Raw genomic sequence first — 19036 nt, 5'->3', positions numbered from 1 at the left:
TAAAAAAAATGCTTTTAATGACCAGTTAAATCAATAATTGACTGATTATCTAAAATAGAACTAAACTAATACTTTTTGCCAGGTTTGGGGACCAACATCAGGTGGTGTTACATAAAAGAAATTAACAAGTGATAGTTTATTTCTATTTTCAGCCTAGTTTTTAATAAGCATCAGAGTTTGTTTCCTTGATTCCATTCAAAAAAGACTGAGATAAAGGTATGTATATAATATGAAATAAAATGAGATTACAAACATGATATGAAGGAAGTGGACAGAATATCTAGTATAACCCAATACATCTTAACAGCAGCACTGCAAACTGCAGAATCCAGAATGACCATAACATTGAATCAACAAAGACTGAATATTCTAACATTCATGAAAGCAGGACTTACTGCAGGACTTTTGGAGTGGAGTGCATTAGTTATAGCTCTGTGTACATAATACACTTCTAACTTGGTGTATGTTTGTGCGGTAATGGTTCGTGTACGAGGTATAATTTATCCGAGATGGTTCATCTTGTATATTGGACGTTGTGTCTTGGCGCACTTTTGGTGACTGTCCACTTTCACATGCTCATAGTTGTGAATACATAGCACAACTGTCGGTCGTGCAGAAACCGTAAATACGCTTTGTCGCGGCTCCTGTTGCTTTGGTACATTGAAACTTCTGGGATGACAATCTGCTCATCTTTCTTTTACACACTTAAGAGATGAAACAATGGCTGCTGTTAAAAAAGAGCCCTTTTGTTTAGGAAGGTTCCTAACGGTGAAATGACCCGGAAGTATCTAAGTGGCAGCCATAATAAGAGCTGGTCGAATTCCCTAAATGCTAACGAAGGGGGTTTCAGTGAGTCCTTTCTTACCTTTGGCATAGAGTACACTTTGCCATCCTTTACGAAAGGAAAGGAGATAATGCTGTCCCACAATTCCTTGCGGCATCAACCTTTCAATCGACGCACCATTCACGTCCATAAAATCCGCTAATTACGTAGCCTAGTGTGAGTGCAGTCGTATTCTCTCAGCAACGGGGCTGTGTTTTCCTAAATCCTTATTAATTTCCCTTGCAACTCGTCCATCCTTCCCTGCCATTTTCACCTTCTTAGAAAGATCAGTAATATGAACTGTCAGTCAGGTTCTTTTGTATTCTGAATCCCAGTAGTTTGATTTCACACTAGTTTTGACTTCTGTAACCTCTTCAATTTAACGTTTCTACATGTTTCATGTTTCTTAAATTAAAATTAAACTTGCCTCTACTTGAAAGATTAGAATGAAAATTGATAACTTACAGTTCCTTCACAAGACAGTTTCAAAAAGTCTTAATGAGTTTATCCTGTTTTCTCTATAAAAATTCTGAGTTTATCTAAATTATCTGCCGACTTAGTGTGAAAGTAATACATTAAATTTACACCCCTGATTCATAACAATCCATTAACATTCTTTATTTGATTACAAAAAATCTTTTTATCAAAAAATCTTTTTTATCAAATCCTTTTATCTTTTGATAGGTTGACATTCAGTCCTACAATTGCAGGAGGGGTACAATACACAAGTAAAATTAACCTTAATTTTATGAATTGCTACATTTTTTTCCAGATAGTACCAGCCCACGTCGTGTACACCTTCACTGATCAATACTAAGCAATCTAACAAAACAATGCCAGAATTTATAATGAAGAATTATTACATTTATGGGGCATTCTGGACCATTTGTAAACGGTTCAGAGATGATTTGCCAAGACAACTGAAAAGGGAATTACAGTAGTCCACCTGGGAGGACAGAAAAGCGTGAATAATAATCTGAAATTCAGGTTTTGACAACAACAGACCTGTGCTTTGTGATATTTCTTTGTTTTAAAAAACACGTACGGTTCAGTGATTTAACATAGTACTCAAAATGCATAGCATTATCAAAGATAACACTGAGATTTCTTAAATTTGACTGTATAATTGAGGCAATCGTAGGAGCCACTAACTAGTACTATCTGGAGCAATGATGAGAACCTCTTTCATATCTGTGTTTAGCTGTAAGAAGCTGTCAAACATCCAGTCCTTAATGGCAATCACACAGTTGTGCAAAACAGAGAGTTTTTCGGTGTTATCAGGCTTAAAGGAGACATACAACTGAATATCATCAGCACAACCGTGATAGGATATACCGCTGAATTTGCTAATAATGTGATCTAAGGGAAGCACATATAGAGCAAAAAGTATAGGACCCAAGACAGAACCCTTGAGGTACACCTCAGGACAGAGCAGCAGTTTTCAGACCTGTAGGGACCAAGTGACACAGAAAAAACACTTTGTGAGAGATAGGAAGAAAACCAGTTCAGGGCACTCCCAGAGACACCCACCCACTGCCTAAGCCTTTCAGTCATGATTCTGTGATCCACAGTGTCAAAATCTGCGCTAAGATCCAGCAGCACTAAAATGGAAAACTCACCCACATCAGAAGAAATCGTTATGTCATTGGTGACTCTGAGAAGAGCAGTTTCTATGGAATACTTATGATGGAAATCAGCCTGGAATGTATCTAAAATGTTTTCTAATTTTTTTTAAATAGAAGACAGCTTGGATATGGGCCTTTAGTTATTTGGAATAGTTGGATCAAGAATAGCTTTTTTCACAAAGAGGCTGAGGAACTGCATGTTTAAAATAAGCTGGGACACAGCGAGATAGCAGGGCACTATTTATAATAGAGACCAGGATTGGACCTATAGACTCAAGAGCATTTATAAGCACGGACGTAGGTAAAATATCCTGAGGACTGGAGGAGGATTTCATGCTGTCCACATGCTTAGTGAGGTCCTGCAGGGAAATGGGAGAGAATGAGTCCAAAATTGATGGCCGAATTGGATAAGTGGAGAGTAGAAGAGGGGGTAATGCTAGCCCTGACACTTTCAGATCTTATCCACAAGAATGAAAGAAAATGACTGCAGTCTTTATTTGACAAAAAGAGGCACATCAGGAGGTGCGGTGAACAATGTTATTATTAGTGTCAAACTGACTTTGAGGTTGTGTTTACTAGTGTAAAATAAGATTGGCAAAATAAGAAGCCCTTGTGTCTTTAATCATATTTTAATCATATCTAATCAGTTAAAAGGTCTTTGTAATAAAGCCAGTGAACATGAAGTGGATTGCCCTCCGACATTTATACCGGAAACAAGGAATAGAGTTGTTTAACCAGAAATGGAGTCAATATTTAAACCATGTGTAAAATCCAGGTCTAGAGTATGCCCCCCCAATGTTTGTGGGACCAGACACGTGTTGAATAAAATGAAAAGACTCACTGAAATTAAGAAAATCAGCTGCAAAGCTGCAAGAGACAACATCAACTTGAATATTAAAATCACCCACGATAATAACTCTGTCCAACCTTATGATGGAGGATTTTTTAAAAATCACTGAATTCAGATATAAAAGATCTGTTAAAACCAGGTGGATGGTAGATCAAAATGCAATAAAGGGAACAGAACGGCCAACTTTAGCTTTCTGCAAGTCAAGAGTGGAGAAAACTGGAAACAGTTCCTGAAGACCACAGCGAGTCCTCCACCCCGGCCCAAGGACCTCAGAGTGCAAGAAAAAGCACAATCAGGCGGGCACAGTTCAATTAGAGGGCCATAATCAATAGTCCTTTGCCAAGTCTAGGTTATAAAAGGAAAGTCTTGACTTTTTGAAGTGAATAAATCATTAAGTATAAAGGATTTAATAATTGTCTGTATGGGGAAAAAGTCCGGGGAGAGGGTTAATGACGGCCGAGGGGGAGCTAGTGTAGGGGACAGCACTCTGATGACTAGCCGGAGGTGGATGTTTCAGGAGGGGGGCGTGAGATGTAAACAGTCGATCACATGGGGTGGAAAGATCAGCACTGGACTGAACATGATGCTTTGACGGGCAGCAGGATGATGGAGGACGCCGTACTCCGAAGAGGTGACCAGGTTTCCAGAAGAGGCGGAAATGATCAACACAGTGCACGCTGTTGGTGTCACAGGCAGGCAGGCGCAATGATGGGATGGCCCACAGTAGAAAAATATCTGAGACAACCTTCAATTACAAAGCGCTGCTAATATACACGTTTGTGAAGACAAAGGCCACACTATAGCTTCATGAATAAAAACACTTGTCAAAATGAGCTCAGCCAGTACAGCTCCCATGTTTGTCAAAGAAAAATGAACAAGTTTCAATGTACCACTTAGAAGAAAACAGCAAGAGCTGTGACAAAGCCTTTTTACTCTATCTGCACGACTGGCCGTGGTGCTATGAACTAGCTAGTATCTTTATGCCTTTACTATTATGTGAATGTGAAAGGAAAAGCACCCAAAAGAGCACGAGGCACATTATCCATAATACAAAAGGAACCATCTCTTATAAATTATACTTGGTACACGAACCAGTAATAACCCGGCTGTACCCTATGCATCTACAGCAGCCAACATCATCAAACACATTTTTATTGATTTTAGTAAAATTAAAGTAATGCATTTGAAAAAAAGAGCAAAAAAGAGAGAAAAAAAAAAAACGAAAAAAAAAAATTCCATGTCTATTTACTTTCTCCAGTGGCAGTGTTGGGCAGTGGGAAGTCATCGATGACGATGTTGCATTTGTGAAATAATAGAAATAATACAGCCCTGATAATATATAACCAGGAATGTGGAGGCAGAGTTTACATTTAGTTTAGATTAGGATTCTAGTATGGAAAACCACTGGAATTCAACATCTGAAATCAGGTAAGTATATTTGTTAGAATTTTTAGAAAAAAAATTTTCAAAAACTTGGCTTTGTTTGCCTATTGTTTGCTTATATGCAGCACATATGCAGCTGTATGTATTGTATGATCACTTCCAATTAAAATATTTAGCATGCCCCTAGCAGACAACACGTGGCAGCTTCAAGATATGCCCAGCTCACAAACCAACCACTGGTTTTTAACTTAAAATATAACTACTTTACCCTTCTGTTTTGACTACTGATCTAGATTTGACTAAACACAATGTTACATAGTGACTTTACATAGTGATTGTGAACACTGAAACAGGTTTTCCCTCTGTTCATGATGGCCAATAAATAAAAGACTCCTAACTAACTCATAATGTGATGTGATAAAATCAAAATCCAATAAAAGCAACAAAAAAATTTTTAAAAAATAAATAAAATGTATAGTAATGGTATGGTATTAATAGTATGAGGACTAAAACTCACTGACTTTCAAAGTTCAAGTTCTTTTTTTTAGGACACCCCCTCTTTGTGACTATCCTTCCACTGCAGCTCAACAGGGAAACACACACAAAGAGAACTTTTAGAAAGAAGATTTTTACTCCTTGATTTTTTTAACTCATTTTTTTTGTTTAACTTTTTTTGGCAGTCTGATTTCATGAAACTTTTTTCTTTGATTTTCACATTTCTTTCACAAACAAAAAAAAAAAAAAATAAATTGTCACAGTGAAAAAAAAACATAGTAATAAACACATACATAGTCATATCATAAAACAAAAACATAAAATAGAAAAAAGTAAAAAGTTGCATTTGATTAAAATGCATTTAAATTAATCTTGTCAAGTTACATTATGACCAAACACAATCTATTTTAACTAATAACACAGAAATCATTGTGTTGTTCTTGTCCTGTTTTGAATACATCATTCAAACATTCACAGTGTAGGTTGGGAAAAGGATGTGAACCCATGGACTAATGTAATCGACAGAATCTAAGTGGAGCCAGGAGTTAACAAAGCTGGAGTCGAGTCAGTGAAACCAGATTGGAGGTGTGGGTTAGAGCTACTTTGACTTATAAAAAACAATAAAACATTTTGAGTTTGCTGTTGAACCATGAACCACTGTGAACCATGGCTCAGAAAAAAGATCTCCGAAGACTTAGGGCCAAGAATTGAATTATTTGCATCAAGCTGGAAAGAGTTACAGAGTCATCTCAAAGAGTTTAGATACTAATCAGTCCAAAGTCAGACAAACTGCCTATAAATGGAAACGATTGAGTTCTGTGGCTGCTCTGCCCGGAAGTGGGCGCCCACTAAGGTGGCTTCAGAGGAACAACACAGAATGCTCACTGTGGTAAAGAAGAAGAGCAGAGCAGCAGCTAAAGGCTTAAAGGATTCACTGGAGCTGAAATTTACCTGAAGAGCAGCTCGACTCTTTACAACTCTCCTGGGAAAATGTTTGGGGAGAACAGGCAGCACTATGTGCAAGTGTGATTTAGTGTTTGGGACAGTCCACCCTTGTGGGGTAGGTTGTAAATGAATGATGAATGGTGTCCTCCGCATTCATTAAAGATGCTGAAACTTCAGCTATTTGCATGGCCACTAGAGCGCGTGAGTGGAGTTGAGCAAAAATAAACTCCGCCCCCAGCCACGTGTTTCTGCGTGCGCTCTGCTCTATTGCGCCCCTTTCTGGTTTTCTTTGGTTTTTCTCGCTCTGTGCTCCCAGGGGGAAAAACTCGCTCCGAATTTGCTCTTTTTTTCTGCTAATCCGCCAAAAAAACAGCACTGTTTTGGATCAGTAATAATCTAGCAATAATCTAGCTCATTATATTTATTCACCTCAACAACAAAAAAATGATAGCCTAAACAATGCGATTGTTACCAATATTCACAAAGGGATTATTATACACAAATTATGGAAAGTCTCTATTTTAGATTTATATAACAAGGAATACAACGTAAGAAATACTCAGTTGTTTGTGTGTAATGCACATGTTGTCCAAAGAAAAAACTCTTTGTTATAGCCTAATTACAGGGACAGTTACTGAAGAAAAACATAAAAATACCAGGTTATCACCCTTATGCATTTAGGACATGGGAAAGGAAGGAATCATGGCGACAGTGAAACTTTGTCCGATAATATCCTGCTTTATTTAGTAAAATCACAACAGGTGGTCAAAGTTGGGATTTGAACCAAGGAATCCATCCATCAATTAGCAATACCGATTAACCCATTTTATACAGTGCATTCAGAAAGTATTCGGACCCCTTCACTTTTTTCACATTTTGTTATGTTGCAGCCTGATCCTGAAATCATTTAAATCTATTTTTTCGCAAATCAAGCTATATTTAATAATGGAGTCCACCTGTGTTAAATCAATTGATTGGACATGATTTATAAAGGCCCACACCTGTCTATATAAGGTCTCACAGCTGACAATGCACACCAGAGCAAAAACGAAGCCATGAGGTCGTAGGAACTGCCTGCAGAGCTCAGAGACGGGATTGTGTCGAGGGACAGATCTGGGGAAGGCTACAAAAAATTTTCTGTTGCATCGAAGGTTCATGAGAGCGTAGCCGCCTCCACAGTTCTTCAGTGGAAGAAGTCTGGAACAACCAGGACTCTTCCTAGAGCTGGCTGCCTGGGCAAACTCAGCATTCAGGGGCAAGGGGGCCCTGGTAACACTGGTGACCAAGGACCCGATGGTCAGCTGAGCTCCAGAGATCCCTTTTGGAGAAGGGAGAAGCTTCCTGCCCACAGGCCTTCTTACACAGGACTGTGGACACTGGGAGTGCATAAGGGATCTTTTAATGAACAGGAGGAACGATTACAGAAAGAAAACCTGTTTCAGCGTATATAAGGCACCGGAGTATTTCTCTAAGATAGAGTTGTAAATTGTAAACCCTGCCTGGCCATACCAACAAGATAGTATTTTCAAAGTATTTAACAATTGTTCCACATGCAATGTATGATGCGGAAGGTTGAGGTTAACAGACGATATCCAGTTATTTTTCTGAAAAAGAAGAAAGTAGAACTGGGATCGTATCAGTGTTGTGACAACTGGGTAAAGTACATTTAAAACCACCACTTTGAATTCGCAGTGCGGTGGAGGCTCCGGTCCAGCAGGTGGCGTGACAAACCGCCGGAGCCTCTGGGAACAGCAACGGGATGCAGAGGCCGGTGTGCTTCTGTTTCCAGGTTATTGGATGTAAACAGAAGGACGTTCCCCCCCCTTCGGAGTCGGCGGCGGCGGAAACCATGAGCAAACTGGAGCTGCTGAACGTGTTCCTGAACGATAGGCTCACGGCGGCCGGCGAGGAGATTTTCCGCGCCGTGAAAGACGCGGTGGTGGAGTATCAGAGCGAGATCCTGCGCTCCAAAGAGGAGAACGAGCGGCTCAAGCGGCTCCTCAATGTAGCCGTCCAGCGGCTGCTACTGCAACCGGGTGAGGACCAGTAGCCCAACACTTGCAGTTTATATGCTCTGCTCACTGATGAACGGAACGTCTCGCCAAAGCCCATTCAAAATAGATCCTTTTAATGGAGCTGTGCTCATGGGTACAGTTCCACGCAGCCTGTGTCATAGATTACATCTGGTTTATTTTTGAAAACTGACAGTAGAGCTGGGAGGGCAAGAAGTTATGGAATCGATCAGTCGTAGTAATCGGCACATAACAGTCAGGAGTGTGGGTTGATAAATGGAACTGACCCCCCCCAGAAACCAGCATTTGTGTAGCTAGACCTGATGGATAGAGCGATTCTGATGATCAAGCCTCGGTCCATATGACCTATTCTTGTCCCTCCTTGTAACGGTGTCGTGAGACATTCTCAAACAAGAAAATTGGAGGTTGATTTAAGACTTGAATATTGTGGCAAATCATGTCAAATATCGACGTTGAGCTAATGCTATGATACTTACTGTGATATTTTTTTTAAATTTGATTTAGTTCCAATTGCCCTCAGAGATTCATTTTCTGAAAATGTGCTTCTGAATATAAAATTTGGCTAACAGAAGAGATGCATTGACAGGATTGCGTCTCGGAGCAGTAATCTGAATTACAGAACATCAGGAGCACATGTTCATAATCAGGTTGCCGAGAATAATATTTTGCCATAGCCAGTGTGAACGGAGACCAGATTTAGTGTGGACGTCATATAAGCAACATTTACATAGCTATTGGGATTCAGATTCAATTTAGAATCTATATGATGGACAATTAAGAAATTTTGTGATAGCAACCATATTTTTTTCCAACAGAGGTTGACGACAAAAACTGTTCCAGAATACACTATCATAATGGGATTTTACAATAACAGCCGGAGAAGGGACCTGATAGCTCTGTTAGTGATTCAGTGAAGGAGAGCGGCATATTTTTAATGGCATAATAACGCAACATGTTGGGGAGGGGGGGGCAGACCTTTCCGTCCTGCGATCCATCTCAAAAACAAAAAAGAAAATAGGTGCCAACTGCTGAGAGATCTGAAAGAGCAGCTAGATTATGTCAAAGCTTAAACCTGAACAGAAGTACAGACTTGAGGCCACATCACTGGACCAAGTTAATGTATGTTTTTCCTAAAGAAATGAATCAGGTCATTGGGGAAATTGAACATTTTTGGTCCGGCAAAGTGAAGGTAAAGGAAATAAAAACGCTACTTAAAATAGCTATGATTCGTACTAAGATCCCACAGTTTGTGAAAAGCTGCCACCCAAAGGAAAAATGACGGGAGTTTAATCATACAAATGTCAACACATATGAGAGAGAGACATGTAAATTTAGCAGTGGAACCTATTAATTTCATCAAAGGGTGAAGTTACATACACATGTATGTATGATTCCTGATAAGCAAGGCAAGATTAAATCAGCAGATTTTTGAATGGAGTTTAGGTGAAGTTTTGTTTATACGGTAAAGAATCCAAACGACCTTGCATGTCAGGTTGAGACATCCCTAGAAGAGACACACTAATATTTTCATTCAAAGACACCTGGCATGACTGTGATGTTGGTCACCTTTCAGAACCCCACTCTGTCCAGCCCCAAGAAGATGGTCAGCCCTGTGAGTCTGAGCGGAGACGCAGTGTGGAGCTACTGCCACAAGTTAAAGAAGAACCAAAACTCAGACACATTCAGACAGATTGTTTGCAGGATGCAAGAGACTCAGAGGAAGGAAACTCTAGTCATGTTGAGACACTACACAGGTCACATCCTCCACCAGCCGACAAAGTGTGCGGCAAACAAAGCTTCTCCCCACCTCCTCTAGCATCCCAGGAGATTAAGGCAGAGAGTGACCGAAAGGACGACAGGAAACAGCAGCCAGCCAGCAGCTTACCATCCTCTCTGACTGTTCTGTCAAACTGTAGAGCGGCTCAGAGGGATTCTTGTGCCAGTACTGCAAAGAGTCACAGGACTCCGAAAACAGACCAGCAGATGAAAGGGTTACTCCGCTCAAATGGCAAACAGAGCGCACACATACTGCAGATCAAGAATGTGAGGTCCCTGAAGCCGCCTCTGCCTCGCTCCTCTCACCCGAGCCAGAGCATCCAGAGGTGGCACAGCTGTAAAGAGTGTGGAAAGGGCTTCAGCTTCGCCTGCCAGCTGGAGGTCCACATGCGCTGGCACACTAAGGAGAAGCCGTACAGCTGTGCAGTGTGCCGGAAGAGCTTCACTACGGTCAGCATGCTGAAGAGGCACCACCGCATCCACACCGGAGAGAAGCCCTTCCGCTGCCATGTCTGCGGGAAATGTTTCAACCAGTCAGCACACCTCAACACCCACTTCAGGCTTCACACCAGAGAGAGGGCCAGCTGGAGCCGAGTACCTCACTCCAAGTGAATGAAGGCTTTCTGCATAACAGGAAATAAATCTGTAAACTGTGAATGCTTGAAATATCCAACTTTCAGGTTCAGACAGTGTACAATAATGGTGTTTGATTGTGTGTCTTATTGTTGTTCAATAAAGCGTGGTATATGAAGATTTCTGATCCACTGATTGTGTTGTTGATCACCATCAACTGTATTAAAAGGACAATTTTGTGGAACATTTTACTCACCAGTTTCATAGCTAAGTCTTACAGACGTGGTGACAGTCATAGCCACAGCTGTAAAAGAGTTCAACCAGGCGATCCACAGGAGTAGAGATGATGAAGACAGGTCATAGGTTATTTGGAAATGAACACATTCAAAAAGGCCATTCGAATATGTCCACTGCAGGTGGCCCCGTCCATTACAGGGACCACGAAATGCACAGTTCAAACGAATAACATGAATGATGGCTCTGCTACATTAAGGTGTCCCAATAAGTAATGACAGTGAGCCAGCATCCGCAGCACCAGAGCTGGAACTGGAAAGCGAAATGGAAAACAGCCATTATAATTGTGTTAGTTACAGAAAGTTAAGATATCTGCAGTGAGTCTATCGTGTCAATTTTCATGGCCAAGTCAGAGTCACCTCTACCAGGAATTAAATTCATTTTATTTGAACATAATTTTAATAGGAAACTTCTAACTTGGAAAATATAGAGAGTAAAAATGGGATAGGACCTGTGTGGGCAGATACCAAAATGTTAAAGTATTCATATCTAGCTCCAGTTGGGTAATGTTTTGCAGTGATAATTGCATTCAAGTCAAAATAGAGAGTAAAAAGAGAGAAGGGAAAAGAGAAATGATGGCTTAATGAACACGTAGCTGTGTGCGCTGGAGCTAATTAGTAATCATCAGCAGCTATGCCTGGTGATCATAGCACACAACATCTCAGAAGGGAGAGAAATGTTGCAGGCGATTCTCTTACATTTGTTGGCTCTCGACGAGGCCCTTTCTCTGCTTCCACTAACACACATAATGTAACAACCCTTCCTTTATATATTTTTTAGAATTTTTTTTTTTAACTAAAATCCTAATAATCATTCTTTATTGCATTAAGCATTTAAGTGTATCCTCAAGAGTATACCACCCTGCATTTCAATGTATATGCTATATTGAATAAGCATGCAATCAGCACAGCACAGCACAGCACAAACATAGATCTGCCAGTCATTAGGAAGAGAAGTTGACCTTTTTTTGCAATAAAGTCTCCAGTTCAGGGTTTATAGGCCATGTATACCTGCATATGTATTTTCATTCCGGTTGATTAGACCTTTTTTGATCAGGCTGAAGTTGGGTGGGATTGTGATGGGAATTACATGGTCGCACTGAATTATTAAGAATGATAAAGGTAGAAATGCTCCTGGCGTAACCACTGCAACGAGAGTAGTAGTATAGTCATGGAGATGTCAGTCAAGTACAGTGTGTACACACTCATGCAGTCCTGAGAAGAGGTCTAATCAAGCAGAAGAGGTGAAAACGCCTCTATGGGTGGACGATAGGTGTGTAGGGGCTTTAAGATAGAAAAACAGACCATTGTGAACACAGCTATAACTAATTACATTGATATTAATAATGTCTGTAGGTGTTCAAGTTCCAGGGCCAGGGTGACACATGTCATAACAGGGAAAGTACAGGTGTAATTAATAACACTTGATGGAACCGAGCCATTGCTGATGACATTTGTATCACCTGTGCTTTTGCTGCTATGACAAGTCGAAATGCTGTGAAAAAAAAATGCATGCTGTCTTGATGACATGGCTTACTGTTCTTCCTCAGTGGCGGAAAACGGGTCTTGCCCCTGCTGGGAAGTGGTAGAAAGACCTGGTTCTTTGAACAGTCTGCTAAGAATGGTAACTTGATGCGACAAACGAATACGCACACAACGCGTTAATTTGCTTGTTGCACAGTACCCACAGTGGCGCTATCTGTAAGAATTGGTTGCCTTTATTGTTTGGCATGTCTAACGTGAGCTAATTTTACTTAGCTCAATAGTCAGAGAATATCTGACTGTGGTAGACAACTGAACATGAGAAATCCTCCATGTGAGTCGAGGTGAATCCTTGTGTTAATCACTATGTGCTGAGTCAATGCCTCTTAGTGACTGAAACTTGAGTTTTTCTGTTTTTTGATTGTACCTAATAAATTGTTCATTGGCCACAAGACAACAGGACGAACTAACATTTTCTGCTTGTATTGAGTTGAAAATATAGCAGATTAATGTATGATGTTTATTTGTTAATAACCATGTGCCTAATTAAACAGTCCAGACTGTTGGTGGCACCTGGACGTTGCTCAGTATCCTTCCAGATCATTTTCCTAATTGATGTTACAATCTACAATGTTGTCATCCTGATTGTCCATGTTGTAAATCTACTTTGTTGTTCTGTTCTGGACACAAGACATCTATTGCATGTTTCCGTCCTGGAAGAGGGATCCCTCCTCTTTTGTTTTTCCTGAGGTTTCTTCCATTTTTTTCCATTAAAGGGTTTTTTTTTCTGGAAGTTTTTCCTTCCAGTTCCAATTTGAAGGTGTGAGGACAGAGGGTATTGTAATGCTGTATAGATAGTTAAGCCCCTGGAGGCAAATATTTGATTTGTGATATTGGGTTATATAGATAAAAATGGACCTGACCATAAGTATTTGGGCCGTTACACATTTTTGTTCTTTAGGCTCTGAGCTTCAGCACATTCAATTTGAAATAAACCAATGATCTTACATTAAAGTGCCAAGTCTCAGCTGGCCATACATGCCCGAGCCACAGCAGAACCAGATGAGGTGGAGGCTTCGGGTCATGAGCTGTTCCTTTTTTCTCCACACTTTCCTCTTTCCGTCATTTTGACAGAGGTTGATTTTTGTTCCATCAGTCCATAAAACTGTGTTCCAGAACTCTGCCGGTTTCTATTTGTGTGTTTTTGTGAACTGCAGCCCGGCCTTTCTGTTATACAGGTTTACCAGGAGTTTGCATCTTGTGGTGAATCCCCGAGGTTCTGGTCCTAGAGTCTGTTCCTGATCATGGACAAGGAAACAAGTCCGCCTACATCCTGGAGAGCGTTCCAGAGTTGCTGTGCATGGTAGAGAAAAAACCCCTTTATGACTATAAAGGGGTTTTTTCTTTACCATGCCAATTATTTACTGGTAATCCTCAAGAATTGTGCTCCTCGGTCTACAAGGTCGTTTGACATTTTTTAGTTTTCCTGTACACACCTGCTTTTTTTTTTAGAAAATACCCAACAGTTGATTTTTGCAAACCAACTACCTTTGATATCTCTCTGATAGATTTTTGCTTCTTTTTCAGTCTCATTATTGTCTTCTTCACTTGCATGATCACCTCTTCAATCTTCATATTGACAGACAACTCCACTTCAATATAAAGGGCAACTCTCAACTCTGTCAACTCTGAGCTTTTTGTTTGTGCATGAACTAACATTGAAACAACCACACAGCTGCCCAAGAAACATTTAGTAGCCAAGTGTCCAATTACTTTTGAACCCTTGCTATTTGGGCACTGTATTAAAAGAGCTACATTTTTTACACAGTTCTTTCAGTAGTACACCATTGTTGTTTCATCTTCATTGCTGAGATCTGCAGGCATGGCACTCTTTGAAGTATAAGTTAGGGTTAACCACCATTCTTTTTTTTTTTTTGTTTTTTAGAAAACTGTTTACTATACAGTAGAAAGATTCAGTGGAAAATGGAAGGACATCATGTTACGAAGTTATGAACCACATTTGAAAATACAGCCCGTGAGTTCTGCGCTAAAGAAGCCAGTCAGGGGGCACTATATTTTTTGGTTTGTATGTCTGTCTCCTACTCACTCATCCACTCCTCTCTTCAGGTACGGACAGTTGATTTCTCACACCTTCTCTGATAACAAGTTTATCTCTCCTAAAATATTTGTCAGTACCATATTAGAAAGCACCAGGATGCAATTACAATGTTGAACATTCTCTGCCATTTTTAAATTCATTATTCCTACAATAACTACTGTATGTACTGTTGCAACTTCAGTATGTTTAAAGAAACACATTTCAGCTATATTTAGTTTGCGTGATTTTCAGATTTTATTGTTTAAGGAAAAAAAAAAAGATGGTGAAAATTGAAGCAGCAGTGGCTGAAAATATCCTGACTTTTAGTCCTTTATAGGTCAAGCTCCAAAAATGCTGGATCCTACATTTCTCATAATGCAGCAAAAGAGATTTTCTCCTTAGACCTCATCGGTCTGTAAATGGCCACATCTTTCAAACTCCACACGCCCAATTTGTAGTCTCTAAACCTAGACTGAGATTACTCAGGTTTACTTCCGGGACTTGACGAAGCTCATCCAGAGCCACGGAACACATTATACAGCTGTTTCCACTGGCTGAGTAGTACTCCTCATGACATATAAATCTTACATGCTGTGTCATACCTGTGTTGGAATTTAATATTGGCTGTGGACATTCATAGTGTCCTGCATTCTTCTGGTATTCACATTCTTCCTGGGTTCACACAATCAAATGCAGTTATGCTCTCTGTTATACTGTTTGGTGGTGGGTGCCTCATTTATCAGTTTTAAAAATCCTTTTGTATAAGGCTTTTTATATGAAGTGTATATATATATATATATATTATAGGCATTTTTTTCTTTGTTTTCTTATGTTGGTCCAACTTCCATTTTGGGTCTGTCGCAATTAGGATACATAAAATAGAGTAATCAAGTTCATGACATGTTGCATTCAGTGTTAATATAATTAAATATTCTTAAGTGTTAAGCTAATTCTTCCTGATTCACACACATCTATACAAATGATGAAATTGCTATAATGACTATAGCAGAAAATTAATCCATCCATCCATTTTCTGCTGCTCATCTGGGGCCAGGTCATGGTGGCAGCAGGGTAAGGAAGGTAGTCGGGACATCTCTCTCCCCAGCAACGTTTTCAAGCTCCTCCTGGGGAATCCCAAGGTTTTCCCAGGCCTGATGAGATATATAATCTCTCCAGGGTGTTCTGGTTCTACTTCACAGTCTTCTACCAGATGAAGGTACCCAACAAACCTCCAATGGAAGGCACCTAGAAGGCACCTATTACATACTCCCACAATACCCCAGTACCCACAAGATTCCCCAAGGGATAAGATGTGTTTGTTTGCTTATAATAAATTTGTGTAACCAATTCCTTGATATATTGTACAATATTTCCTCTTCCCTGGATCATTCAGAGTTTTTAAGGTCAAGTTTAGGTTAGTGCACAACACTAGGGGTAGGAACACAACTCATGCACTGAGGAACATACAATCATAGGACGTAATAAATGAACAAACATGTTGAACATAATTAATTTCATTGGCCTGAACATATAATTGCGACAATTATGTTACTGGGTAAGGCTTGGTATGCCTGGGCATAGACACTTCATACAAAGAAGGGCCTTTCTTTAAATTGTCAGAATGCTGCATGTTGGTCTCATTATGCTGATTGCACTTGATTCTCTGAGTGCTCGCTAAATAGATGCTTATGAAGCTTTCAGTCACTCTCCAGTCATCTTTCAATCGCATCCACAGATTCATTTTTATCTATCGCACATGTAGGCTGGATGGAAAATATAGATTAGTCTCAATAAGTTATTTGGCCACTGTGTCCGAGAGCTGAAGGAACGAAAAAAGGCTGCGTTTTCTAACGCTTACTACCTCTGCAATGATTATCGCTCAACACTGAAAATCTGACGGAAAATCTGTCCTTCAATTAACAGTTTTATTTAGGCTACATGACAGCCCGAAATAGCCTACCTGATACACAACACTAAACAGCAACATTTAAACCAGTTACCGGTTTCACAGCTCTCTCTGTATATATATATATATGTGTATATATATACGGCTGGTTGGTCTACTGTCAGCATCATTATTTTATGGTTAAATATTTTATGTACGCTTTCTGTTTGATTGCTTCAGATAGTCCAAGAAGCATATGTACAGGAATAAGGACAAAATAGTGATAAGTATGCTCTAACAAAATGGTGTGTATTAAACAATATGAATGCTGTGCTGCATGCAGCCCTGAGGCATACTCTCTGGAGGCCAGCTATTGGCTGATTCAGTGCTTCTTCAGAGTGAGGGCATTTTCCGTAGACATCCCTCTTGTCGTTGCTGTCAGCACTTGAGAATCACACTTGTACTTTTCTAGAAATACTTTTTCTGGGTAAAGGTGACTAAGTCCTGCATTTTGCTATGAACTTTTTGGCTCATTCACCCAAAGAGTCAGTCAGAGGGGCCCAGAAAATGAGTAACTTGCTTTAATGTCTTCTGTGACATGGTCGTCCAATTCAGGGATGAACCGACAGGTAAACGCACATGTCTGCACTGTATTCAGCTTTACATCGTGCTTTAAATGTTTCGAACATAAAATCATGAGGTTTTACGCAGGTGATTTGTGGAGTATTTATGGATAATACGAACATTTGTAAACTCAGAACTGTCAAATTTGACAGAGCCTGTAAATTAAGGAGGAAAAGTCTGAGCTTTAAGAGGGCTCTGAAATAACATTTGAACGTCATGTTGGTGTCTGGTCGTTCAGGAGCCTCCATTAAACCAATATGTGGAAATGACCCCTATCAGTGAATGCATTAACTTATGTATTGAAACGAGTCCTGTCAGATCATTTGGTACATACAGTACACGGCCCAGTAGTTTTGTGGTAATACACACAATGGCCACAAAGAGCTGTCAGGTGCCCATGTGTCAATGGTCCATGTGTGAAGTGGAATTTCCTTGGCCGTGTGTAACACAGATTCTGGGCATTATTGGGCAATGTTAACTGCGCCAAGTGCAGCGACAATCAAAAGCTCTTGTAGGCCTCTTTAGCTATATTTGAGCAAAAGGTGACTGCTTGAAATACACTGAGCTTTGTAATAGAGCGAGAGAAAGGGTTTGCAGATTCTATGACTGTTTCCCACCATGAAACTGGGTTGCTCTTGTAACCACGCGAATCAAGTCGACAGCTGCTCCACTTTTAAGTTTGCAGGGGCTGACTTTGACTTTTAGATACTGATATTTAAAAGTGGTCTGGGATTGTGGTGTGTACTGTTAAACACACGTTTTCACCTTGTTTTTTTCCATGGCTTTTTGAAATTCCACGTAACGTATGCAGGTCACTATGATTCCGTTTGTTACTGTGTGCTAGGATAAAAATGACAAGTTTTGGCCATAGAGATCCTTCTTCTCCGTTCCTGTCTTGCCCCCCACCTGCCCGCCAACCTCTGGTTACGTGCGGAGCGTGTGCACGCGGCGACACACCGGGAATGCGCGCTTGCGGACCAGAGAGAGAACAACTGAAAGAGGGGGGGAGTGCAGAGAATCCAGGAGAGTGAGTAAGAGAGAGAGAGAGAGAGAGAGAGAGAGAACTGCACCGCATTGGCAGGAAACACGGAGTCAGAGCTCCGATAACGCCACCAGCGCTGCGGAGGAGGTGGATAGTTTTCTTGTGCCTCTGCAGAGCTGACGGTGCCTGGTGCAGCGGCGGGGAGAGGAGCGGCGGACCAGCGCAGGTAAGCGGACCCTTTCTACTTTCTGCAGTTGCAGGTCCCATTGCTGTGACGCATCGGGTGGTGTCCCGGTTCTGGCGGGGCGATGGTGAGAAAAGAGACGGAGTGAAACATGACAGCGGGACAGAATGCTGCAGCTCCAGTCTCGTCCGCGAGGCTCCGAACGCTATTGCCCCGTATCTCTGCAGTGCTCTCCGGGCACCCGGTGCACCCGGTGCACCCGGGCCCCCGCCTCTCTCTGCGCATCTCCGGGATGATGCTGCGGTTTTGTGGGATTTGTGCTGCTCTGCGCAAATCGCGAATAAAGGCAACCCAAGTCCGGTTAAAAATGACCGGGCGCGACCTCGCCGTCGGCATCTGCAGAGGCCACTGTGTGTGTGTGTGTGGGGGGGCTATGATGAGTGAGGAGAGGTGTCATTGCAGAGGACGAGAGATTTTAAGGGCTGTCAAGTTGGGCTTGTTTGGTTAGGCCCCAGGGCTGCAGCCTGGGCTGCACACGGGGTGAGTCAGGTCTGTCTCTGTCTCTCAGCACTGGAGGTGGATCGGAGCACATCTGACTGTGAGGGAGGTGGATTTCTTGTCAGTCGTGTCATGTCACCCAGCGGATGACACCCATGTCAAAACACCACTTCTCACCAAAAGTCTCTTCCTATAGTGTTAATGGAGGGACAGTACATAAGCTGCATAACATGGTGACCTTGTTGTATGTTATGCTATTTTTAACACCCTATGTGATCACTAGTGACTGTCATCCTGTAACATTCCTAAAAAAGCCCCATGCAGTCTGTGTGCTTTCAGTGATGAGTTTAGTTATATTATTAGATCACATAGTAGGGATTTAATAACAGTAGTCCTGCTGCTACAGTCATAATTTTTCCACAGGGCCTTATCATCAATGGTGAGCTCATAGTGACCTCAAGACCTTAAGGGTGTTACTTTATGGTGT

General features: G+C 41.0%; 1 protein-coding gene across 1 annotated transcript; it reads left to right on the top strand.

Annotated features, from left to right (window-relative positions):
* The first annotated feature begins 7129 nt into the window (after nucleotides 1-7129).
* Nucleotides 7130-10690, top strand: LOC120783463 (zinc finger protein 45-like). Its single transcript, XM_040116508.1, has 2 exons — nucleotides 7130-8157; nucleotides 9728-10690. The coding sequence occupies exons 1-2, from the start codon at nucleotides 7881-7883 to the stop codon at nucleotides 10540-10542; spliced, it is 1092 nt and encodes a 363-aa protein (XP_039972442.1). The 5' UTR covers nucleotides 7130-7880; the 3' UTR covers nucleotides 10543-10690.
* The last annotated feature ends 8346 nt before the right edge of the window (nucleotides 10691-19036 follow it).

Source organism: Xiphias gladius, chromosome 21 (assembly GCF_016859285.1).
Source record: "Xiphias gladius isolate SHS-SW01 ecotype Sanya breed wild chromosome 21, ASM1685928v1, whole genome shotgun sequence".
NCBI lineage: Eukaryota > Metazoa > Chordata > Actinopteri > Istiophoriformes > Xiphiidae > Xiphias > Xiphias gladius.
This window is presented reverse-complemented; position numbering and strand designations above follow the sequence as displayed.